The sequence below is a fragment of the Bos javanicus genome, chromosome 10 (genome assembly GCF_032452875.1).
Source record: "Bos javanicus breed banteng chromosome 10, ARS-OSU_banteng_1.0, whole genome shotgun sequence".
Classification (NCBI taxonomy): domain Eukaryota; kingdom Metazoa; phylum Chordata; class Mammalia; order Artiodactyla; family Bovidae; genus Bos; species Bos javanicus.
In genome coordinates, this window is record NC_083877.1 from 68,233,115 (window position 1) to 68,259,168 (window position 26,054).

At 38.4% G+C, this 26,054-nt stretch overlaps 1 protein-coding gene and 1 pseudogene across 2 annotated transcripts in view; both read left to right on the forward strand.

Annotated features, from left to right (window-relative positions):
- PELI2 (pellino E3 ubiquitin protein ligase family member 2) overlaps nt 1-18,951 on the forward strand; it is a 201,340-nt gene extending 182,389 nt beyond the window's left edge. For both annotated transcript variants that reach the window (XM_061428986.1, XM_061428985.1), the window contains 2 exons: nt 991-1,179; nt 14,224-18,951. In XM_061428986.1, the coding sequence (XP_061284970.1) occupies nt 991-1,179; nt 14,224-14,790 (756 nt within the window). In that variant the 3' untranslated portion in view covers nt 14,791-18,951. The remainder of the gene's footprint in view (nt 1-990; nt 1,180-14,223) is intronic.
- LOC133254745 (ribosomal biogenesis factor-like) lies at nt 2,296-14,216 on the forward strand (annotated as a pseudogene).
- Nucleotides 18,952-26,054: the final 7,103 nt, after the last annotated feature.

Genomic DNA, 26,054 nt, shown 5'->3' on the forward strand with positions numbered 1-26,054 from the left:
AAGGGTCATCCCATATTACAAGAAATGCCCAGGAAGGCCAGCTGCAAGATTGGTTGATCCAGTGATTCTGTACTGTCAGGGGAGCCAGATTTATTCCATCTTGCCCTCTGGGCACACCAGTTTCCTCAGATGAGGTCCTGGTGTGAGTGAGATGGCTCCTGTACTTCCACACCCTCCCCACTCCCCGCAGCTTGACAACTTGCTGAAGAAGGGCAGCAAGGGCCGTATTTCTTCCTGGTCTCTTTTTAAAGAGCGACAAAATCTTTACAGGAAGCTTCCCAGAAGACTCACTTAGGTCTCACTGGTCAGAACTCAGTCACATGCCCACCCCTAAACCAGTCATAAGTGGCTTACCTTAATCAGATTTACCCAAGTCCTGTGAACAGTATCTGGCTCTGTCCCCAAGAAAGAATGGCCAGGTGTCCAGTCTGCCGTTACATCCAGTCGCTTGTGCCTTCCACCTTTGATGATTTAAACACTGATCCGTATGAAAACAAAACACAGTGGCCACAACCTGTTGGCCTAACGTATTTTGAAATTTTGTTTGTTGAATGAAAAATTTTCACTTCCTTCTAGTACTTACCTGATAATGAGTTCATACAAAACATTTTTAGATAATAGGATGAAAGCACCGCACAAATAGAATTGAATACGTACTGGATTCCTGAAATCACCTGGGGTTGGTGGGGTTGTGGGGGTGGGGGGAATGTGGTTTGAAAAAGAATCTCTGAGGTAGAGGCCCAGACATCAGGTTTTCTTTTGTAAAAGCCCAAAATAAATATAATCTGTCTCCAGTGATAAATCATTCATCTATTCTTACACTTCTTTCATTTTCTCAGACTAATTGCATATTTTAGCCTTCTGATTATTAGCTTTAAATAGAGAATGAAAATTGCTCACTTTCCTCCCCTCTGCCCTTACCCAGTATTTTGGAGAGATTCTAGAACCTTTTTGTGTTGAACATCATCTTTTCTGTGGTATGCTTTCCAGGAAAAGGCAGCAAAGTGGAAAAACCCCGACGGCCACATGGATGGGCTCACGACCAATGGCGTCCTGGTGATGCATCCAAGAGGCGGCTTCACGGAGGAGTCCCAGCCCGGGGTCTGGCGTGAGATCTCCGTCTGTGGGGATGTGTATACCTTGAGAGAGACCAGGTCTGCGCAGCAAAGGGGAAAGCTGGTAAGTGGACTTCACACAAGAAAAATGCTTGAAACTAGAAACACATAACTGGAACACTGTCATTTTTCTCCCCTGAAATTCAAAACCTTTGTCTAGGTCTTAGGGTTGTGTTCCACTGACCCAGGAGAATAGGAATTTTCTCCAAAAATAAGAAGGAAATGGCCTTATTCACTGTCATGATTAAGCTTTTCCAATAGTGGAAGAAAATTACCTTTTGTTCCTAACTACATTAAAAGCATAATTCTATCGCTATACTTCACCATAAAATTCTGTTTAAATTCACTTTAAGAAAAATGAACTTATTTTAGTGTAAAACTTTACTAATTTGGAAAAATCCTGAGCAGTCTAAAACTAATTAGTGAAAATTATGAATTACAGAATTATTTACTAGACTTTCTGGGGACAAAAAAGATAATTAAGTTAGCTTTTTTTTTCTTGTTCATAATAAGAAATTATAGTTCCCTATATAATTCAAAGTTACAGTTTTACTTGAAATAGTTCATATACTACATTGACTTGGCATGTTAATATTTTTCCTATAAATATTACTGCTTATCCAAAATGCCCTAAAGCTGTTGGGTTTTTACACTTTCTTCTATGGAGAATCATTTTAATATCTTAAATAATAAGTTTTGGGTTTCTCATACTGCCATGGCTGTGTGGCACAGCACTAAAAGGTTCTCAGTAAATTTTCCACTCCAGTACTTTTAATTAATTGTTGGGTAGAAACTAGAACAAGAGAGAACAAGTGTTTTCTTTCAAACTACCAGGGAAATAATAATATAAATAATAGAGGATGTGATCTAGTTCACAGAGAAAGATAATATTTCTACGATAGAAAAAAAGAAGATGGGGGATTTTACAAAGCTGGTTTGCTATTCTCTACTGGATGTTTGTTTTTAGGGGATAATTATTTTTATTACTTGCTTACACCATTATTCAGCTGCAGGTATAGCTTCTGCCTTTTGTGATAAAATCCCAATCTTGGAGCATTATGATTAAAAATGAAAAGCACTTTCTATGAAAGCCAAACAAATTCAATAAACTTTGCTGAAATATGCTTCAAGAGATTGTAAATAGGAAAGAGGATGTAAAATCTGTTTTTCAAAAAAAGTTTTGATCATAGGATAATTCTACACAAAACTGGGTTAGGATGGTCAAATGAGTTATTGATCATTATTAACAGCAACAGTAAGCAATCAGTGTGTGTTTGCTGGGTGCAGACATTGCATTAAATGAGCTAATGTCTTAGAAATGTTAATCTGCACACCAGCCTTGTCAGGGAAGTGGAATTATCCCCATTTTATGGATGAGGAAGGTATAGCATAGAGAGGTTGAATATTGCCCAGTCACAGAGTTAGAAGGTGGCAGCAAATGGGATTTTAAATCAGGAGGACCTGAGTTTAAATTTGAACTCCTGGCTTCTACTCAGTACCATCTTGTAGGGAATCACACTTGGTTGGCACATAACAGGGTAAGTTTCTTGCCAACTCTCATTCATGTATTTTGTTCAAAGATAGAAAGAACATGTAAAAATAACAACTAAGAGGGAAAACATGCTGCTGTTTGAGCAGTTACTGCATATTAATAGTTCTGAAGTCAAGCCATAGTTCCAGGTCCTGATCTACCACTTAGCTCTACAGTTGTGAAGTGGTGACTTGACCTCATATCCATGTAACTGGAATAATACTAGTACATACCCTTTAGAATTACTGTGAGAACTGAGTAAGAATGGAGCAGTGCTATACCCAGTCCCTAATTGGTTGCCATGACTAAGAAGGAGCTAAGGGCTGGGAATCTGATAATGACCAGGATGCCCAGGGCTCTGCCCTCAAATTGTGGCGTCTGGAAAACTTACAGGTGAGGCCACAAATCATTAGCATATTTGTGATCAGCACAGTCCTAAGAAAGTACTGGAAGGCACAGGAGTCTCTCAGAGGGACACCTATCCTAGACATAGGAGTAAAAAATATGTGGAAAATAAGAGACCATAGACTCAAAAGTTACGTTATTTACCAAGAACTTTCTTGCAGGAAGGAAAAAGGTTGTTCCACCTGGCTAAGGGGGCAGAGACAAGATGATAGAATATGAGCTCACCTCTTTGTACGAAAAGTGAAAATCACAATGAACTGTTAAACAGTCATCAACAACAACAACAACAAAATAAAACCCCCCAGAACCTACCACAAAAGATATCCTACATCCAGTGAAAAGGGAAGCCCCAGTGGAGTGGTAGAAGGGGCACAGTAGTAATAAAATCAAATCCAATACCCACTGGGTGGCTGTCCCACAAACTAGAAAATAATTATATTTGGTTCTCCCACAAGAGTGAGACTTCTGAGCCACACAGTAGGCTCCCCAGCCTGGGGTTCTGGCAACAGGAGGAGGAGTCCCCACAGCATCTGGCTTTCAAGGCCAGTGGGCTTTGATCACAGGACTTCCACAGGACTGGGGGAAACAGAATCTCCATTCTTAGAGGGCATACACAAGGTCTTGTGCATATCAGAACCCGGGAGGCATTTGGGGGAGGGGGGAATGGGAAACAATGACCACTTAGGGGCCTGACTAGACCTACCTGCTGGTATCAAAAGAGTTCCTGTGTAGGGAGCAACTGTGGCTCACTGTGGGGACAGAGACACTGGCAGTGGTAGTTCTGAGGAGTACTTATTGGCATGAGCCCTCCTGAAGGCTGCCATTTTTTCATGAAAACCTAGCCCTACCCAACAGCCTGTAGGCTCCATTGCTGGGATGCCAAACAACCAACAGGGTGGAATCACAGCCCTCCTCAGTAGGAGACAGGCTGCTTAAAGTCTCCTGAACACATAGCTGCCTGCTCAACATATCCCTTGACATGACCCTGTGTACCAGAGGGATAAAACCCAGCTCCACCCAGCAGTGGCCAGGAAGCAGTCCCTCCCACTAGGAAGCCTGCACAAGCCTCTAAGACCAGCCTTATTCACCAGGGGGTAGATAGCAGAAACAAGAACTACAACCTTGCATCTTTCAGAATACACACTGCAATCACAGAAAGCTACACAAAATGAGATGTCAGAGGGAGGAATATACCCCAGACAGAGGAACAGATACAACCCCAGAAGAACAACTAAGCGAAGTGGAGATCTACCCAAAACAATTCAGAGTAATGATAGTAAAGATGACCCAGGGATCTCAGAAAAAGAATGGAAGCACACACTAAGAAGATAAAAGAAATGTTTGACAAAGACCTAAAACAGAAGAACAATACAATAATTGAAATGAACAATACAATAGAAGGAATCAGTAGAATAACTGAGGCGGAAGAATGGTAGAAATCACTGCTGTGGGACAGAATAAAAGAATAAAAAGAAATGAGGACAATCTAAGAGACCTCCAGGACAAAATTAAATGCACCAACATTCACATTATAGGGGTCCCAGATGGAGAAGAGAAAGGACTTGAGAAAATATTTGAAGAGATAGTAGCTGAAAACTTCCCTATCATGGGAAAAGAAACAGTCGCCTAAGTCCAGGAAGCACAGGAGTCCCAGGTAGAATAAACCCAGAGAGACATGCCAAGATACATAGTAATCAAATTGACAAAAATTAAAGACAAAATATTGATATTTACCTTGAATATAAATGGATTTAAATGTATGTAACCAAAAAACACAGACTGGCTGAATGGGTACAAAAACAAGACCTGTATATATGTTATGTTGTCTACAAGAAACCCACTTCAGACCTAGGACACATACAGACTTAAAGTGAAGAGACAGAAAAAGAAAGCTGGAGCAATACTCAACAGATAAAATAGACTTTAAAATAATGACTTTATAAGAACAAGGAAGATCACTACATAATAATCAAGGGATCAATCTAAGAAGATATAACAAATTATAAATATTTATATACCCAATATAGAAGCACCACGATACATAAAGCAAATGCTAACAACCATAAAAGGGTAAATCAACAGTAACCCAATAATAGTAGGGGACATCAACACCATATTTATACAATGGACAGATCTAGACAGAAAATAAGGAAATAAAACTTTAAATGACACAGTAGTCCACACTAGATTGATATTTATAGGAAATTCCAACTAAAAGCAGAATAGACTTTCTTCTCAAGCAATAGAATTAACATGGAACATTCTCCAAGAGAGATCCCACCTTTAATCACAAATCAAGCCTCGGTAAATGTAAGAAAATTTAAATCATATCAGGCATCTTTTCCAGTCACAATGCTATGAGATTAGAAATCAATCACAAGAAAAAGAAAACTGTAAAAAACACAAACACATGGAGGTTAAACACTACTAAGTAACCAAGAAATCACTGAAGAAATAAGAGGAAATTAAAAAATACATAGAAACAAATCACAATGGAAGCACAACAATCCTAACTCTGTATATTACTGTGTTAGTTGCTCAGTCAAGTTCAACTGTTTGCAACCCCATGGACTGTAGCCCACCAGGTATCTCTGTCCATGGGATCATCCAAGAAAGAATACTGGAGTGGGCAGCCATTCCCTTCTCCAGGGCATCTTCCCAACCGAGGGATCAAACCTAGGTCTCCTGCACTGCTGGAAGATTCTTTACTATCTGGGCCAACAGCAAAAAGCAATCCTAAGAAGGAAGTTAACAACAATTTAGTCTCACCTCAAGAAACAGGAAAAATCTCAAACAAACAATCTAACCTTACACCTAAAGCAACTGGAGAAAGAAGAACAAAAGCAAACCCCAAAGTTACTAGAAGGAAAGAAATCATAAAGATCAGAGCAGAAATAAATGAAATAGAGAAAAAGAAAATAATATCAAAGATAAATAAAACTAAAATTTGGTTCTTTGAGGAGATAAAATTTATAAACCTTTAGCCAGAATCATCAAGAAAAAAGGAGAGGATTCAAATCAGTGAAATTAGAAATGAAAAAGAAGAAATTACAACTGACACTGCAGAAATGCAAAGATCTTAAGCGACTATATTGGATAACCTGGAAGAACTGTACAAAACAACTTTCCCAGACAGAACTAGAAAGAAATAGAAAATATAAACAGACCAATCACAAGTAATGAAATTGAAAGTGTAATTTAAAATCTTCCAACAAACAAAAGTCCAGGACCAGATGGCTTCACAGGGAAATTCTATCAAGCATTTAAAAAAGAGCTAACACATCCTGCTCAAACTCTTCCAATAAACTGCAGAGGAAACAACATCCCAAACTCATTCTACAAGGTGACTATCACCCTGATACTAAAACCAGACAAAGATATCACAAAAAAAGAAAATTACAGACCAATATCACTGACATAGACACAGAAATTTGCAACAAAATACTAGCTAACAGAATATAACAACAAATTAAAAGGATCACATCATGATCAAGTGGGATTTATCCCAAGGATGCAAGGATTCTTCAATATATGCAAATCAACCAATGTGATACAACATATTAACAATTAAAGAATAAAAACCATACGCTTATCTCAATAAATGTATAAAAAGCTTTTGACAAAATTCAACACCCATTTATGATTAAAAAAAAAAGAAAACTCTCCAGAAAGTGGGCATAAGGAGAACCTATCTCAACATACTGCAGCCATGAAATTAAAAGATGCTTGCTTCTTAGAAGGAAAGCTATGACAAAACCTAGACAGTGTATTAAAAAGCAGAGACATCACTTTGCCAGCAAAGGTTTATATAGTCAAAGCTATGGTTTTTCCAGTAGTCATATACAGATGTGAGAGTTAGAACATAAGGAAGGCTGAGCACTGAAGAACTGATACTTTTGAATTGTGGTTCCGGAGAAGACTCGAGAGTCTCTTGGAGAGCAAGGAGATCAAACCAATTAGTCCTAAAGGAAATCAACCCTGAATATTCATTGCAAGGACTGATGCTAAAACTCTGATATTTTGGCCACCTGACATGAGAAGCCGGCTCACTGGAAAAGACTGATGCTGGGAAAGATTGAAGACAAAAGAAAAAGAGGACAGCAGAGCATGAGATGTAGATAGCATCACTGATTCAATGGACATGAGCATACTACAGTCCATGGGGTCATAAAGAGTTGGACATGACTTAGCGGCTGAACAACAACAAACCTCAACATAATAAACCCCATATACAACAAACCCGCAGCAAACATCATTCTCAATGGTGAAAAATGAAACCATTTCCTCTAAGTTCTGGAACAAGACAAGGCGTCCACTCTCACCACTGTTATTCCATATAGTTTTGGAAGTCCTAGCCACAGCAATCAGAGAAGAAATAGAAGTAAAAGGAATACAAATTGGGAAAGAAGTAAAACTGTCACTGTTTGCAAATGACATGATAACTGTACACAGAAAATCTTAATGATGCATCTGAAAACTGCTTGAGCTCATCAATGAATTTGGTAAAGCTGCAGGGCACAAAATTAATACATAGAAACTTATTGCATTCCTATACATTAACAATGAAAGATAACAAGAATTTAAGGAGACAATGCCATAACCACTGCACCAAAAAGAATAAAATACCTAGAAATAAACCTACCTAAGAAGGGAAAAGACTGTACTCAAACAATAAAGCACTGATGAAAGAAACCAAAGATGACACAGATGGGGAGGGATACACCATGTTCTTGGATAAAAGAATCAATATTGTGAAAATGACTATATCACCCAAAGCAATCTACAGGTTCAATGCAATCCCTATTAAGTTACCAATGGCATTTTTAACAGAATTAGAACCCCCACAATTTACAATTGGTATAGAAACTCAAAAGACCCCGAATAGCCAAAGCAATCTAGAGAAAGAAAAGTGGAACTGGAAAAATCAAGCTCCCTGACTTCAGACTATACTGTAAAGCTACAGTAATCAAGACAATATGATACTGGTACAAAAACAGAAATATAGATCAATGGTACAAGATAGAAACCCAAAGATAAACTCACAAACTTGTGTTACCCAATCTGTGACAAAGGAGGTAAGAATATACAATGGAGAATAATTTCTTCAATAAATTAGTCCTGGGGAAAACCAGGCGGCTACATGTAAAAGAATGAAATTAGAACATTCTTTTAACACCATATTCAAAAATAAACTCAAAGTGAATTAAAGACCTAAATGTTAGATTAGACACTATAAAACACACAGAGGAAAATATAGGAAAAACACTCTTTGATATAAATCACAGAAAGATCTTTTTTGACCTACCTACTATAATAAAAATTAAAAGTAAACAAATAGGACCTAATTAAACTTAAAAGCTTGTGGATAGCAAAGGAAATGATAAACAAGATGAAAAGATAACCCTCAGAATGGGAGAAAATATTTGCAAATGAAGCAACTGACAAAGACAGTTGCTTTGGAGGATTAGTCTCCAAAATAAGCAGTTCATGCAGTTTAATATCAAAACAAAAAACAACCCAATCAAAAAACGGGAAGACCTAGATAGACATTTCCTCAAAAATGACATACAAATGGGCAAGAGGCTCGTGGAAAGATGCTCAACATCACTAATTATTAGAGAAATGCAAATCAAAACTACAATGAAGTATCACCTCACACTGGTCAGAATAGCCATCATCAAAAAAAATCTACAAACAATAAATGCTAGAGAGGATGTGGAGAAAAGAGAACGTTCTTGCAGTGTTGGTAGGAATGTAAATTGAACAGCCATTATGGAGAACAATATGGAGGTTCCTTAAAAAACTAAAAATAGTTTGTCATATGATCCAGCAATCCCACTACTGGGCATTCACCCTGAGAAAACCATAATTCAAAAAGATACAAGTACCCTAGTGTTCATTGCAGCACTGCTTACAATAGCCAGGACATAGAAGCAACCTAAATGTCCATCAACAGATGAATGGATAAAGAAAACATGGTACATATATGCAATGGATTATTAGCCATAAAAAGGAATGAAGTTGGGTCATTTGTAGGGATGTGGATGGACCTAGAGTCTGTCATACAGAGTGAAGTCAGAAAAACAAATATTGTATAGTAATACATATGTGTGGAATTTAGAAAAATGGTACAGGTGAACCTATTAGCAGGGCAGGAATGGAGGCACAGACATAGAGAACACACATGTGGATGCGGGGGGGGTGAAGGGGAGGGTTTGACAAATTCGGAGATTAGTAATGACATATATACACTACCATGTGTAGAACAGATGGCTAGTGGGAAGCTGCTGTATATCACAGGGAGCTCAGCTTGTTGCTCTGTGATGACATAGATGGGTGAGATAAGGGAGTGGGAGGAAGGTCCAAGAGGGAGGGGATATATATATATCACATGATTCACGTCCTTGTACAACAGAAACTAACACAATATTGTAGAGCAATTGTAGACGATTAAAAAAAGGAGAAAAAGGGGAGAGGGCCCAAATTATTATAATCACAAATGAAAACGGAGAAATTACAACCACACCACAGAAATACAAAGGATCAAAAGAGACTACTATATGCAACTATATGCCAGCAAAATGGATAATCTAGAAGAATTGGACAAATTCCTTAAAAGGTACACTCTCCCAAAACTAAACCAAGGAAAAATAGAAAAAAATGAACAGACCAATTACCAGTGCAGAAATTGAGTCAGTAATTTTAAAACTTCCAAGAAGCAAAAGACCAGGACCAGATGGCTTCACAGGTGAATTCTACCATTTAGAGATGAGTTAATACTTATCCTTTTGAAACTACTCCAAAAAATTGCAGAGGAAGGAACACTTCTGAATTCATCCTCTGAGGCCACCGTTACCCTGATTCCAAAACCAGATAGATATCATACATGCAAAAAGAAAACCACAGGCAAATATAATCAATACAGAGGCAAAAATGCTGAACAAAACACTAGCAAACCTACTCCAACAATACAGAAAAGGATCATACACTATGATCAAGTGGGATTTATATCAGGGATGCAAGAATTTTTCAATATCAGCAAATCAGTCAGTGTGATATACCACATCAACAAACTGAAGAATATAAATCATATGATCATCTCAAAAGATGCAGAAAAAGCTTTTGATAATAGTCAACATCCATTTTGGATAAAAACGCTTCAGAGAGTGACCACAGAAGGAACATATCGCAACATAATAAAGGTGATGATATATGACAAACCCACAGCTAACATCACACTCAACAATGAAAAGCTGAAAGTATTTCCTCTAAGATCAGGAATAAGACAAGGAGGTCCATTCTCACCACTTCTATTCAGCATAATTTTGGAAGTCCTAGCCACAGCAATCAGAATAAATAAAGAATGGAATCCAAACTGTAAAAAAAGTAAAACTGTCACTGTTTGAAGAGGACATGATTCTGTACATAGCAAATCCTTAGCATCCTAAGATGCTACTAGAAAACTACTAGAGCTCATCAGTGAATTTGTAAAGTTGCAGGATACAAAATTAATGCATAGAAATCTGTTGCATTTCTATACACTAACAACAAAAGATTAGAAACAGAAAGAAACAATTCCATTTATCATCACATCAAAAAGAATAAAATACATAAGAATAAATCTACCTAAGGAAGCAAAAACCTATATTCTAAAAACCATAAGACACTGATGAAAGAAAACAAAGATGATGCAGACAGATGGAAAAGTATATCATGTTCTTGGATTAAAAGAATCAATATTATGAAAATGGCCATACTAGCCAAGGCAATCTACAGATTTAATGCAATCTCTATCAAATTACCTATGGCATTTTTCATAGAACTAGAAATCTTTATGGAAACACAAAAGACTGTAAATAGTCAAAGCAATCTTGAGAAAGAAGTACAGAGCCAGAGGAATCAGTTTCCCCATCTTTAGACTATACTACAAAAGTACAGTCATAAGAACAGTATGGTTCTGGTGCAAAAACAGAAATATACATCAATGAAACAAGATAGAAGATCCAGAAACAATCTTAGGTACCTATGGTCAATTAATCTATATCAAAGGAGACAAAACTATATGATGGAGGAAAAATATTCTTTTATAAGGAGAACTGAACAGCTACATGTAAAATAATGAAATTAGAACATTCTTTAATACCATACACAAAATAAACTCAAAATGGGTTAAAGACCTAAAAGTACAAAACTCTTGCAGGAAAATATAGGCAGAACACTGACAAAAATCATAGCAATATTTTTTTTCAGCACTGTCTCCTAGAATAACAAAAATAAAAACAAAAATAAACAAATGGTACCTAACTAAACTCAAAAACTTTTGCACAGCAAAGAAAACCATAAACAAAATGACACAATCCATAGAATGGGAGAAAATATTTGTAAATGATGCACCCCACAAGGAATTAATCTCCAAAATTTACAAACAGCTCATGAAACTCAATATCAAAAATATATATATATCAAAAACTGAGAAGACATTTCTCCAAAGAAGACAGACCAATGGCAAACAGGTACATGAAAAGATGTTTACCATCACTAATTATTAGAGAAATGAAGATCAAAATGACATATCACCTGAGACCAGTCTGAATGGCCATCAAAAAATCTACAAACAATACATGCTGGAAAGGATGTAGAGGAAAGGGAAGGAACTCTCCTACAGTGTTGATAATGTGAAAACGAAAGTGTTAGTCCCTTAGTCATGTCTGACTCTCTGCGACAATGAACTGTAGCCTGCCAGGCTCCTCCATCCATGGGATTCTCCAGGTAAAAATCTAAAAGAGTTACCATGTGATTCAACAATTCTACTTCTGGGCATACATCTAGAGAAATTCATGATTTGGAAGGACACATATACCCCAGTGTTCACTGCAGCACTGTTTACAATAGCCAAGACATGGAAACAATCTAAATGTCAACAGATGAATGGATAAAGAAGCTGTGGTTTGAGATAGTGTCACCTGGAACTTGAGCCAACTGCACAAGGGTATTGGAGGTCTGGTGAGAGACCATGGCCAAGAACAAACTACTAGGGCAGAAGTCTAGGAATGTATTCCACACAGCCAGCCAAAAAAGCTTTAAGGTTAAAAATAAAGCAAAACCAGTTGCCACTAATCATAAGAAGATAAACACTGCGAATGATGAAAAAGTTACCAGAGTGAATAAAGCTTTTGTAGATAAAGAAAAGAAAGTTGCAAACTTCTCAAAAGGCCTTTCCCTTGAACCTCTACAGAAACAGCTGATTTGTTAGCAGTATCATGAAAACAGCAGTTAATGTTGATGAAGCTACAAGATTAATGGCTCAGTTGTAATACACTGGTGATGCATCAGATTTCCCCAAAAGACCAATAAATTAAACATTTTATTAAAAAAAAAAGAGAGATGTACATATATACAGTGGAATATTACTTAGTTCTTAAAAAGAATGAAATAACCTCATTTCAAGGTTATTGCAAGATGTATAGACTTGGAGATTATCATACTAACTGAAGTAAGAAGAGAAAGACAAATATCCTGATATTCTATTACATGAGGAATCTTTTAAAAAGTGATACAAATGCCCTTACTTACGAGATGAACAAACTCACAGAAGTAGAAAACACACCTGTGGTTACCAAATGGGAAAGGTAGGGGGAGGGACAAATTGGGAATTTGGGATTGACATAAACACACTACTATATTTAAAATAGATTAACCAACAAGGACCTACTGTATACCACAGGGAACTCTGCTCAATATTCTGTAATAACCTAAATGGGAAAAGAATTTTGGGAGGGATGTTCAAGAGGGAGGGGACATAAATATACCTATGGCTGATTAATGTTGATGTTTGGTGGAAACCAATACAAATTGTAAATCAATTATCCTTTAATTAAAAATAGTTTTTAGAAGAATAGATATATATATGTATGTATCACTGATATAAACAAAAAGCAATGAATAAAAAGTAATCATAAGGGGGGAAAAAAAATGTGACCCAAACTCCAATTTATTACCCCAGCAGTGTTCTTCTTACCCAGTTTCATGCAGAGATGAAACCTCCCCTGAGAATTATCTGTTGTCAAGGGACAAGGGAGACTCCTGACATCTAGCAAGAAGGGAGGAGATCAGGAGGTGTTCAGGGGGGCGGTGGAGTGAGGAGAGAGATTCAGCAACTTAAAGGCTATTGAAAACCTGTCTCTGTGTTTTTCCTGTAAAATATTAAGATCTATCATTTTGTTGGGATTTTACCTTTTTCTAACAGTATTTGATACTTTATTAGGGAAGGACTGCTTTCATTATTAAAGGACAACTTCTAGGCAAAGTGCCATCCAAGTAAGCCTTGAATGATGAGTGGGAGTTTGCCAGGCCCTGGGGTAGACTAGGATGGGGTGAGCCCAGAGAATTCTAGGCAGAGGGGACTCATGCACGTGCCAGAGGGCAGTTCACCTGAGTGCATCCATAGAGCACAGGTGGCACACAGAGGCAGGGATGAGGTTTCTGTGGACCATGTCTAACTGTGCTGCGTGTCAGCTGTTAATCAGTCCTGTGAGCACTTGGTATGTAGCACTGCCAGTCTTTTAAATGATGTTCTGAAGCTCACAGTAAATGTTTCTGCTTCAAACCTTAGGAATGCAGGCTGAATGATAGATCGTGTGAAGCTAAAGGTCACCAGGAGTCACTGGCAGCAGTGCAGTGTTTATTGCAAGGCCCACCAAGGGTCTTCTGAATTGACTGTGGTCGAAATCAGCATAAGTCTTCACCAGATGAACTGGTTGGACATCTCCTATGCCTTATGAGACCAAGGAGGTGGTGTGCTATTGAGGAGGAAAAATAAAAATCGAAGGAGACTTGTGAAGTTTGTTAAAATAACCACTACAGTTACAACCATAGTAATTATCCTCCAATTAAAATGATTTTTTAAAAGAAAAATAAACCACTCCATTAATTGAACATGTAAAATTAAGTGTATTCAAGCTTGTGCCTTTATTATGTATCACATATATGATTTATATCCAATGTTCAGATGAGGAAAGGGAGGCTCAGAGGGGCTAGTTACCCTCCTAGTTTTCAAGGAGGCTGTGGGATAAACTGCCTCGTTTTTATTTCATAGCTGATCTTTAAGAGGAAAGAACACTGGCAAGATTTGCCAATTTTTGCTTTAAAAAGACATGTCTGTCAAACTTGTAGGTGGAAACTGAGACCAACGTCCTGCAGGATGGCTCCCTCATCGACCTGTGCGGGGCCACCCTGCTCTGGAGAACGGCAGATGGCCTCTTTCACACCCCAACCCAGAAGCACATCGAAGCCCTGCGGCAGGAGATCAATGCGGCGCGGCCGCAGTGTCCAGTGGGGCTCAACACCTTAGCCTTCCCCAGCATCAACAGAAAAGAGGTGGTAGAGGAGAAGCAGCCCTGGGCATACCTCAGCTGCGGCCACGTGCACGGCTACCACAACTGGGGCCATCGCAGCGACACGGAGGCCAACGAGAGGGAGTGTCCCATGTGCAGGACTGTGGGCCCCTACGTGCCGCTCTGGCTCGGCTGCGAGGCGGGCTTCTACGTAGACGCGGGACCGCCCACTCATGCTTTCACCCCTTGTGGACACGTGTGCTCAGAGAAGTCTGCGAAATATTGGTCTCAGATCCCGCTGCCTCACGGAACTCACGCCTTTCATGCCGCCTGCCCTTTCTGTGCCACACAGCTGCTTGGGGAACAGAACTGCATCAAATTGATTTTCCAAGGTCCAGTTGATTGATGCCCTCAAGAGCCATCAACGACTTTATTAACAAGTTACTGTGAAGATTTTGCCACTAACTCTAGATTTTACCTTTTTATAATGCCGTTTATTCGGGGGAGGGGGGGTCCTGAAGCTAGGAAGAAAGAGGGGCACGGTGATGAAACATGCCAGGCATTGACCATAAAAGTGGTGTGTTGCATGCTCAAAACAGCGGCATCATCATTGAAGTGTGCTTGATTAAACCGTAATACCTTTGTAACAATTGGATTTAAAATGCCATGCTTTCATTTCAACCTTGGGGTTTCTTTGGTAAACTGGGACTGGAGTTTAAATCCTATTTTAAAACTCCAGAAGAAATGTATTCAAAAGTTGTTGGCTCTTAATTGCAACCTTCGGTGCTGCGTGGTATAGGTTGTAGTCATGCCATGTCTGGAAATACTTAATACAGATTAGAATCTGACTAGATGCCAAAAGAGTGGCTCTGTAAGATGATGTTGGGGACAGGACACCTTAAGTACAGGTGGTTGTTTTGAAATCTGGGGCTTTTTAAATTTTTCTTTTGAGGGGAGGGAATATGTTGTCATTATTATTATTTCTTTTAACTTCAGTGGAATTTAATTACTTTATACACACATTCATCAAATCCCTTGGCATTTCAAACAAAGAATTTTCTATAACTTTTTGGTCTGCCTTTTGATCTGCCATGGTCTGTGTCCCTGACACTCATCTTGCATGGGTAGAACTATTTGGTTGATTAAAATGTAACAACTCTTATTAAACATTCATTAAATGAGGGTGATTATTGCAGCAGGAAACATGGCCCAGGTTATATAATATCAAGTTCATTTGCTTACCGAGTAATTGAAGAGTGATTAGAAATAAGGTTTTACTCTTTAAAACCACTTGTTGGGGTTTCCTAAGTTTTTCTTAAGAAAGCCAAAATTCTGTGAACTTAAAAGCAACGTGTTACAACGATGCAGTCAGTTTTGTTCGCTCCCCTTCTGCCATCTGTCGCCTTCCACTGCAGCTTACAGAGCCCTGTAAGTTTTGAAAATGTTTGCAAATCAAACTAAATTTAAATGTAATCATTAGATACACAACACCAAGTGGTACATCTGCAGAGAGCATTTGAAATTCCTGATTTCAAGAGAGCAAATGAATGTTTACTGAGGAATAATTAAATCAGAATTTCATATGAGCTCCACCAGCCCTCTCTGTTAGTTTCATTTCATTTTTGAATAATAATTCTTGGATGTTCGTTCTCTGTGCTCGGTACCAGTGTATCACCATTCCCATGATGCAAAGATCCTTCAGGACATGCCCCTGCCAGAGCTGGCTGGGATGAAAGCTTCCTGCCACATGGAGCAACTGTTTAAATTAACATCCTCTTAAATTGACCATTGCAGATTCGTGCCGCATTTTTTTAACCTTTGTAAAGATATATAATTTATATGATTCTAATATACTGTATTCCTGTTCTAATTGGATTTTTCCATGGTTTGCCTGCTGGCAAATATTTTGCCTATTTTCACTTGTTCTAACCCATTTTGAAAGCCCTTTTCCTTAACATGATAAGATCTATTCATCTTGATTGCTGCTGCTTAAGTTGATTTAATATATAAAAAGTTCAGCCTCTAAGTTTTCAAATAGCTTTACTTCTTAGTGGAGATTATTGTTTATGATGAGGTGGTTTTGTTTTGGTAATTTTTAAGTGCTGTGAAAATCCAACAACAGTCCTCTTATTGATAGCTTACTGTATTCTGTATAGCTTGCTCAACCTGCAGATAGAGAATGAAACAAAAATTGAAATTGCCCAGAATATCGAATGCCTTTTGACATACCCAGAGTCTCCCATGGTTAGCTTTTACCAATGCAATCTGTGCCGCTTTAGGCTCCACAAAATGATGCAGGAAGCACACAGTCCCTTTTCTTGCCATATGAAGAAGGTGATTTGAGGAGTCTTGATACCTTAAAAAGCATCTTGTAAGATAAATAGGTAATATCTTAGCCTTTCTAGATGCAAGACTATCAAAAACTTTTTTTTTCCAAAAAGTCACCATCTGATATAATTTTCTATTTCAAGGACTATAGTAGTTAAAGTGTAGTACTTCTACATCAGCCTATGCTGATGCCCCAAAATAGTTATGTTCCAACTTGAAAGCTTTGAATTTTAGTAAACTTGGGTAAAAGATTCCAAGCTCTTGGAAGGGGTAACAGTGACCCACCCTCTGTTAGTGCCACCCACATCTTTTCTTCTGACTTCCAAGTGAGGTTCCCTTTCCCCTGCCTGGGGAACCACAGCCAGGTCACACCTCTGTAGAAGGAAGCCAGGCTCATCTTGGCCACTTCCAGTAAGATCTGCTAACGTTGATTAATGAGACTCCCCCTACTCCCCATATTTGAGAGCAATTTCATTTGTGAGAATAAAGAACTCTAACTCAGAGTAGAGTCATATAGTTCAGAAAAGGTAACTTCTCAGAGGTCATGCCTGTTGTTATGTCTTGCTTGACATCACATTCAAGGACAAATCCCACTTCCCAGGTGTATACATAGGAAATTGCAGACCAATTATCCTGATCTCAGCCTGACCAAAATGCCTTTTGTGACTACATTTCCAGAAAAACCCCAGTGATATATTCCCATAGTTCTCCACCCACCGCCCCCCACCCCCAGTTGTTTATGCCAGTTTATTGCCAAAAAAGAAGAAGAAAAAGAAAAAAAAAAGTTCAGAGTTAATGGGATACAACTCTGAATATTTTTCTAGCCTGGAATTTTTTTTTATTATCACTAATCGGTGCTGCCAGGTCATGCATGCTGCAACTCTACATTTTCCTTATTTGGTTTCGCTTTTTGCAAGAAGGGCTACAGTTCACATGGCAGAGTAAGTATTATGCTTTCTGTTTTTTTTTTCTAACTGTAGCCCAAAAGAATTAAAAGTCTTTTAATATAAATAGCATATTTATCATTCCTCGATAGTTAATTATAGAGTTTGGTACCTTTGTGCCTCAGGGAAGCCACGTGACATAACTGGTTATAGAATTTCAGGGTTAGGGTTTAAAGAAAGGAGAAAGCCATTGGAAAAATGATGGGCTCCATTAAGGAGACTAATGAATCTGGATGCAGAAATATGCCAAGAACTGGCATACACATGATTGTAGTAGAATTTATTTCCAGGATCAGTAGGGAAATTACTTTTAAGTTATTACATCTACTATATTATCAAAGTTGAGGAGAACTCTTTTCTTCATAAAGCTTCAGTGCTTTATTTTTGCTTACATTAAAAAAATTTTTTTTCAACCCCTGCTGTTTGGGAGCTCAGTATTGTTATTTGGGCACTTTTTGAGAGTTTAAAAAGGAGCATGTTTTCTCCTTAATTTAAGTGTAACATAGGTTACAGAGTTGTTACCTGCAGTTCTATGACTTTGATCAATGTTCCTTTTTAAATCCATTCTGTTCTTTGGATTGAAAGGATATATGATCACAATGTTGTTAATGCTGGCTAAAAAACACTTGTCAGCTTCATGCAATCCTGCCTTTTAACAGTGGAATTTCTGATAGACAAACAACAGAATCTTGATTTTAAGCTGGATCCAGCTCTGTTCTTTTGGCTGTAGCTCTTACATCTCCACAGTTTAGCCTTCATGGGCAGAGGGTATGAAGTTCCTCCTTGAGTGCTAGAAGGAGAGCATGGCTCTGTTATCATTTCTTTATGACCCAGTCAAAGACCAGTAAGACAACTCCAGAACCTTTTTAAAAGAATGTAAGCATTATTGAAGCAGTAAAACAGAAGGTTCAGTATTTCTTTTTAGTAAAACTAATATCCTCTCAAGTTTTCACCCTTATGCAGAATCCCTAGAGGAAGATAGGGAAAAGCAAATATTTTTCCAGTTCTACTTAACTATTTCTAAACAAACAAAAACTCGATGAAAGGGAAGTTGTTTCTTTTTAGCTGAGATGACAGATTGTTTCTCTGTATTAAATAGTCTAGAAGCTAAGAGGGTGGTCATATTTACCATGTATAGTGTTATGAGCAGTTAAATTTTATGGATATATTTGTAAAACTGTTCTTTTATATTTCATGTCAAATTGAAAAGTTTATTTCTTCACTATTGTATCTGTGGAAATACAAGCCATTTTACAGGAAAAAAATCTTCAAAAACTATTAAATGGATCTCGGTATCTTTGTGAGTCATTGTCTTTATCAGACTGTTCAATAGGAAGTAGATATAAAAGTAGACTTGACTTCTGCATTTTTCAAACTTTCAGGTTGATCCCAAACAGTTGAGCTGATCATTGTTTTATATTCTGCACAATACCTATTTAAATCTAGATTTATGAGAACAATTCAGTGGGGAAAGAAGAGTATTTAACAGATGGAGCTGGGATACCTAGATATTCACATGCAAAAGAATGAAGTTGGACCCCTTCCTCACACAGTATACAAAAATTAACTCAAAATGGACAGAGCAAAAACTGTAGAAGAATAAACCTTTGTGACCTTAGTCATTGAGTTCTTAAACATCAAAAACACAAGCAACAAAAGAAAATAAACTGGACTTCAAAACTAAAATATTTTGTGTTTCAAAGGACACTGTCCTTTACACTTTGTCAAAAGTAAAAAGACAACCCATACAATGGGAGAAAATATTTGGAAATCATATCTAATAAGGAAATAGTATCCAGAACACCGGGAGATCTCAAAACTCATCAAGAAAAGGACAGATGGCCCAGTTTAAAAACAGTCAAAAGATCTGAATAGGTATTTTTCCAAAAAAGATACACAAATGACCAATAAGCATGTACAGATAACCAGGAATATTAGGTATCAGAGAAATGCAAGTGAAAAACCAGAAAAATACCACTTCATACCCACTGTGAGAGTAGCAAGGGAAGAACAGAATCTGACTCCTTGTTGGATTTGTTTTACTTTAGCCTTTGCTCTCCATTGCTTTTTTTACTATAATCACTGAAAGGATGCTGTCTGTAAGCTGTAAGCATACATAATGGCCTGCCTCTCTGCCTGAAATGGGAAACCCGCCCCTCTGTCTCAAAGTTTAACTAAGGTGCCTTTGTTCAGCTCACAGGGAGACATTTTGACCCTGCCCACTTGTGAAAGGTTGCAGGAAAAAAAAGTTATCCCGGCCCCTCCCCACTGCTGGCTAATCCAGGAGATATTCTGCAAGGCTAATGGCATTTTTTACTTCCTCACCTTGTCCCTCTCTCTGTTCTACAAAAGATACTAGCATCCAGACCCTGATAAGACTAGAAACACTTGTCTGCCATCTTCTCAGATGCCCGGCTTTTCAAATAAAGTCACTGTTCCGTTCTATTCCTTGTCTCAATACCTCATCTCCTGATTATTTGCCTGTCATGCGGCAAACAGACCAAGCTTGGATTTGGTAACAATAGCTAAAATCAGAAAGACAGTTACAAGTGTTCAGAGTGTGTTGAAAAATTGGAATTTTCATGCACTGTTGGTAGAATTATAAAATGGGGGGGAGGAGCCAAGATGGCGGAGGAGTAGGACGGGGAGAACACTTTCTCCCCCCACAAATTCATCAAAAGAGCATTTAAACGTCGAGTAAATTCCACAAAACAACTCCTGGATGCCGGCAGAGGACATCAGGCACCCAGAAAAGCAACCCAACTCTTCGAAAGGAGGTAGGAAAAAATATTAAAGACAAAAAAAAGAGACAAAAGAGGGAGGGACGGAGTTCCGTCCCAGGAAGGGAATCTTAAAAAGAGAGAAGTTTCCAAACACCGGGAAACCTTCTCACTGCCGAATCTGTGCCGAGCTTTGGAAGCACAGAGGGCAACATAACAGGGAGAAAAAATAAACAAACAATTAAAACTCACAGATTGCGAGCCCCACGGTAACTCCCCCAGCGGAGAAGCAGCGCAGACGCCTGCATCCGCCATTAGCAAGCGGGGGCTGGGCAGGGAGGCATGGCGCGGGCTGCATCGCTGAGAGTAAGAATCTGGCCTGAATACCCTGAGCGCTATCTGAGCAAAATAATTTGGGCTAGCAAACCAGACTGTGGGATATCTACCACGCGAAAAGCCAGCCCTAACCTAAGACCACCAGGCCCGCGCACGGAACAAAGGACTGAACAGAGATAGCCGGCTGCAGACCTTCCCCCTCCGGTGACAGGCAGCCAGAGCCGGAAGGGGGCAATCGCAGCCCCAGAGAGACATTATCTATAAAACTGTAAGCAGGCTTCTTTGCTAACTAAAACTTCTTGGGGGTCTGGAGGATCAACATCTGCCTGAGAAGGTGCGCCGGTTTTACACCCAGATAACCGAGTGGCGGGGAGGCGATAAGTCGCAGCATTGGCACTCGCCAAACACCTCATCACCTGAGCTGCTCCGACCTGGGAAGACCACAAAACGCAGGCCCAACTGAGTCTGCGCCTCTGAGGACTACCCGAGTGCCTGAACCTGAGCGGCTTGGACCTGGGAGGTGCATGCAACCCAGGGCCGGCCTCAGATTGTTCCCTGCGGAACAACCTAGAGCCCGAACAGTGTGGGCAGGGAGGCTACACGCGCCGTGAGCGGGGGCAGACCCAGGGTGGCTGAGGCACTGCGAGCACACGCCAGTGTTATTTGTTTGCAGCATCCCTCCCTCCCTCCCCACAGCGCGACTGAACAAGTGAGCCTAAAAAAAAAAAAAAAAGCGTCCTCCACCATCCCCTTTGTGTCAGGGCGGAAACCAGATACTGAAGAGACTAGCAAACAGAAGAAGATATAACAGAGGGAAATGCCTTGGAAGCTACAGGCAATAGATCAAAACCCTGTGGTTACTACGGACTACATAGGAAGGGGCCTATAGATCTTGAGAAATATAAGTCTGACCAAGGAACTAGCCAAAAATGAACTGAACCCACAACACCCACAACAAAACCAAGAAAGTCCTAGATATATTTTTATTATTTTTACGATCATTCTTTTTTTTAATTAAAAAAAATTTTTAAGTCCTCTATTGTTCCTTTAATTTTCACTTTTATAACCTAGTACTTTGCAAAAAAAAAAAAAAAACCCTATTTTTTTCTTCTTCAGCAAACTTCATATATATATATTTTATAATTTTTTGACCTTGTGTCTATTTTTTTGTTTGTTTTTTTCTTCTTTTCTTTAACATTGTATTTTTGAAATTCCAAACTCTACTCTAGATTTTTAATTTTCGCTTTTTTGGTATATGTTATCAATTTTGTACCTATAGTTTTTTTATATATAATTTCTGTGACTTTTTTTTTTCTTCTTCTCTGTTTCTTTCTCTTCTTCTTTTATATAACATTGTATATCTGAAATTCCAAACTCTACTCTAGATTTTTAATTTATGCTTTTTGGTATTTGATATCAATTTTGTACCTGTATTTTCTTTATAATTGTTGTGACATTGTTTGTTTTTGTTTGTTTTCTCTCTTTATTTTTCTTTTTTTTTTTAACATTGTATTTTTGAAATTCCAAACTCTACTCTAGATTTTTAATTTTTGCTTTTTAGTATTAGTTATCAATTTTGTACCTGTACTTTCTTTATAATTTTCGCGACCTTGTTTGTTTTTGTTTGTTTTCTCTCTTTCTTTTCCTTCTTCTTTTCTTTAACGTCGTATTTTTGAAATTCCAAACTCTACTCTAGATTTTTAATTTTTGCTTTTATGTATTTGTTACCAATTTTGTACCTTTAAGAACCCAATCTTCAGGACCCATTTTTCACTAGGGAGCAAGATTACTGGCTTGACTGCTCTCTCTCCCTTTGGACTCTCCTTTTTCTCCACCAGGTCGCCTGTGTCTCCTCCCTAACCCCTCTCTACTCTACCCAACTCTGGGAATTTCTGTGTGTTCCAGACGGTGGAGAACACTTAGGGAACTGATTACTGGCTGGATCTGTCTCCCTCCTTTTCATTCCCCGCTTTTATCCTTCTGGCCACCTCTGTCACCTTCCTCCTTCTTCTCTTCTCTGTATAACTCCGTGAACATCTCTGAGTGGTCCAGTTGTGGAGTGCACATAAGGAAGTGACTACTGGCTAGCCCACTCTCTCCACTATTGATTCACCTCATCTCATTTGGGTCACCTCTAACTCCCTCCTCCCTCTTCTCTTCTCCATGTAACCCCATGAACCTCTCTGAGTGACCCTCACTGTAGAGAAACTTTTCATCTTTAATGTAGATGTTTTATCAATGGTGCTGTATAGAAGGAGAAGTTTTGAAACTACTGTAAAAATAAGACTGATAACCGGAAGCAGGAGACTTAAGTCCAAACCCTGACTCCGGGGAACTCCTGACTCCAAGGAACATTAATTGACAGGAGCTCATCAAATGCCTCCATACCGACACTGAAACCAAGCACCACACAAGGGCCAACAAGTTCCAGGGCAAGACATACCAAACAAATTCTCCAGCAACAAAGGAACACAGCCCTGAGCTTCAAGATACAGGCTGCCCAAAGTCACCCCAAAACCATAGACATCTCATAACTCATTACTGGACATTTCATTGCACTCCAGAGAGAAGAAATACAGCTCCACCCACCAGAACACCACCGACACAAGCTTCCCTAACCAGGAAACCTTGACAAGCCACCTGTACAAACCCACACACAGTGAGGAAACGCCACAATAAAGAGAACTCCACAAACTGCCAGAATACAGAAAGGACACCCCAAACTCAGCAATTTAAACAAGATGAAGAGACAGAGGAATACTCAGCAGATAAAGGAACAGGATAAATGCCCACCAAACCAAACAAAAGAGGAAGAGATAGGGAATCTACCTGATAAAGAATTCCGAATAATGATAGTGAAATTGATCCAAAATCTTGAAACTAAAATGGAATAACAGATAAATAGCCTGGAGACAAGGATTGAGAAGATGCAAGAAAGGTTTAACAAGGACCTAGAAGAAATAAAAAAGAGTCAATATATAATGAATAATGCAATAAATGAAATTAAAAACACTTTGGAGGCAAATAGTATTCTACAAATAGTAGAATAACAGAGGCAGAAGATAGGATTAGTGAATTAGAAGATAGAATGGTAGAAATAAATGAATCAGAGAGGATAAAAGAAAAACGAATTAAAAGAAATGAGGACAATCTCAGAGACCTCCAGGACAATATTAAACGCTACAACATTCGAATCATAGGGGTTCCAGAAGAAGAAGACAAAAAGAAAGACCATGAGAAAATACTTGAGGAGATAATAGTGGAAAACTTCCGTAAAATGGGGAAGGAAATAATCACCCAAGTCCAAGAAACCCAGAGAGTCCCAAACAAGATAAACCCAAGGACAAACACCCCAAGACACATATTAATCAAATTAACAAAGACCAAACACAAAGAACAAATATTAAAAGCAGCAAGGGAAAAACAACAAATAACACACAAGGGAATTCCCATAAGGATAACAGCTGATCTTTCAATAGAAACTCCAAGCCAGGAGGGAATGGCAAGACATACTTAAAATGATGAAAGAAAATAACCTACAGCCCAGATTATTGTACCCAGCAAGGATCTCATTCAAGTATGAAGGAGAAATCAAAAGCTTTTCAGACAAGCAAAAACTGAGAGAATTCTGCACCACCAAACCAGCTCTCCAACAAATACTAAAGGATATTCTCTAGACAGGAAACACAAAAACAGTGTATAAACTCGAACCCAAAACAATAAAGTAAATGGCAACGGGATCATACTTATCAGTAATTCCCTTAAACGTAAATGGGTTGAATGCCCCAACCAAAAGACAAAGACTGGCTGAATGGATACAAAAACAAGACCCCTACATATGTTGTCTACAAGAGACCCACCTCAAAACAGGGGACACATACAGACTGAAAGTGAAGGGCTGGAAAAAGATTTTCCATGCAAATAGGGACCAAAAGAAAGCAGGAGTAGCAATACTCATATCAGATAAAATAGACTTTAAAACAAAGGCTGTGAAAAGAGACAAAGAAGGTCACTACATAATGATCAAAGGATCAATCCAAGAAGAAGATATAACAATTATAAATATATATGCACCCAACACGGGAGCACCACAGTACGTAAGACAAATGCTAACAAGTATGAAAGGAGAAATTAACAATAACACAATAATAGTGGGAGACTTTAATACCCCACTCACACCTATGGATAGATCAACTGAACAGAAAATTAACAAGGAAACACAAACTTTAAACGATACAATAGACCAGTTGGACCTAATTGATATCTATAGGACATTTCATCCCAAAACAATGAATTTCACCTTTTTCTCAAGCGCACATAGAACCTTCTCCAGGATAGATCACATCCTGGGCCATAAAGCTAGCCTTGGTAAATTCAAAAAAATAGAAATCATTCCAAGCATTTTTTCTGACCACAATGCAGTAAGATTAGATCTCAATTACAGGAGAAAAACTATTAAAAATTCCAACATATGGAGGCTGAACAACATGCTGCTGAATAACCAACAAATCACAGAAGAAATCAAAAAAGAAATCAAAATTTGCATAGAAACGAATGAAAATGAAAACACAACAACCCAAAACCTGTGGGACATGGTAAAAGAAGTCCTAAGGGGAAAGTTCATAGCAATACAGGCACACCTCAAGAAACAAGAAAAAAGTCAAATAAATAACCTAACTCTACACCTAAAGCAACTAGAAAAGGAAGAAATGAAGAACCCCAGGGTGAGTAGAAGGAAAGAAATCTTAAAAATTAGAGCAGAAATAAATGCAAAAGAAACAAAAGAGACCATAGCAAAAATCAACAAAACCAAAAGCTGGTTCTTTGAAAGGATAAATAAAATTGACAAACCACTAGCCAGACTCATCAAGAAACAAAGGGAGAAAAATCAAATCAACAAAGTTAGAAACGAAAATGGAGAGATCACAACAGACAACACAGAAATACAAAGGATCATAAGAGACTACTATCAACAATTATATGCCAATAAAATGGACAACGTGGAAGAAATGGACAAATTCTTAGAAAAGTACAACTTTCCAAAACTCGACCAGGAAGAAATAGAAAATCTTAACAGACCCATCACAAGCACGGAAATTGAAACTGAACTCAAAAATCTTCCAGCAAACAAAAGCCCCGGTCCAGACGGCTTCACAGCTGAATTCTACCAAAAATTTAGAGAAGAGCTAACACCTATCCTGCTCAAACTCTTCCAAAAAATTGCAGAGGAAGGTAAACTTCCAAACTCATTCTATGAGGCCACCATCACCCTAATACCAAAACCTGACAAAGATCCCACAAAAAAAGAAAACTACAGGCCAATATCACTGATGAACATAGAT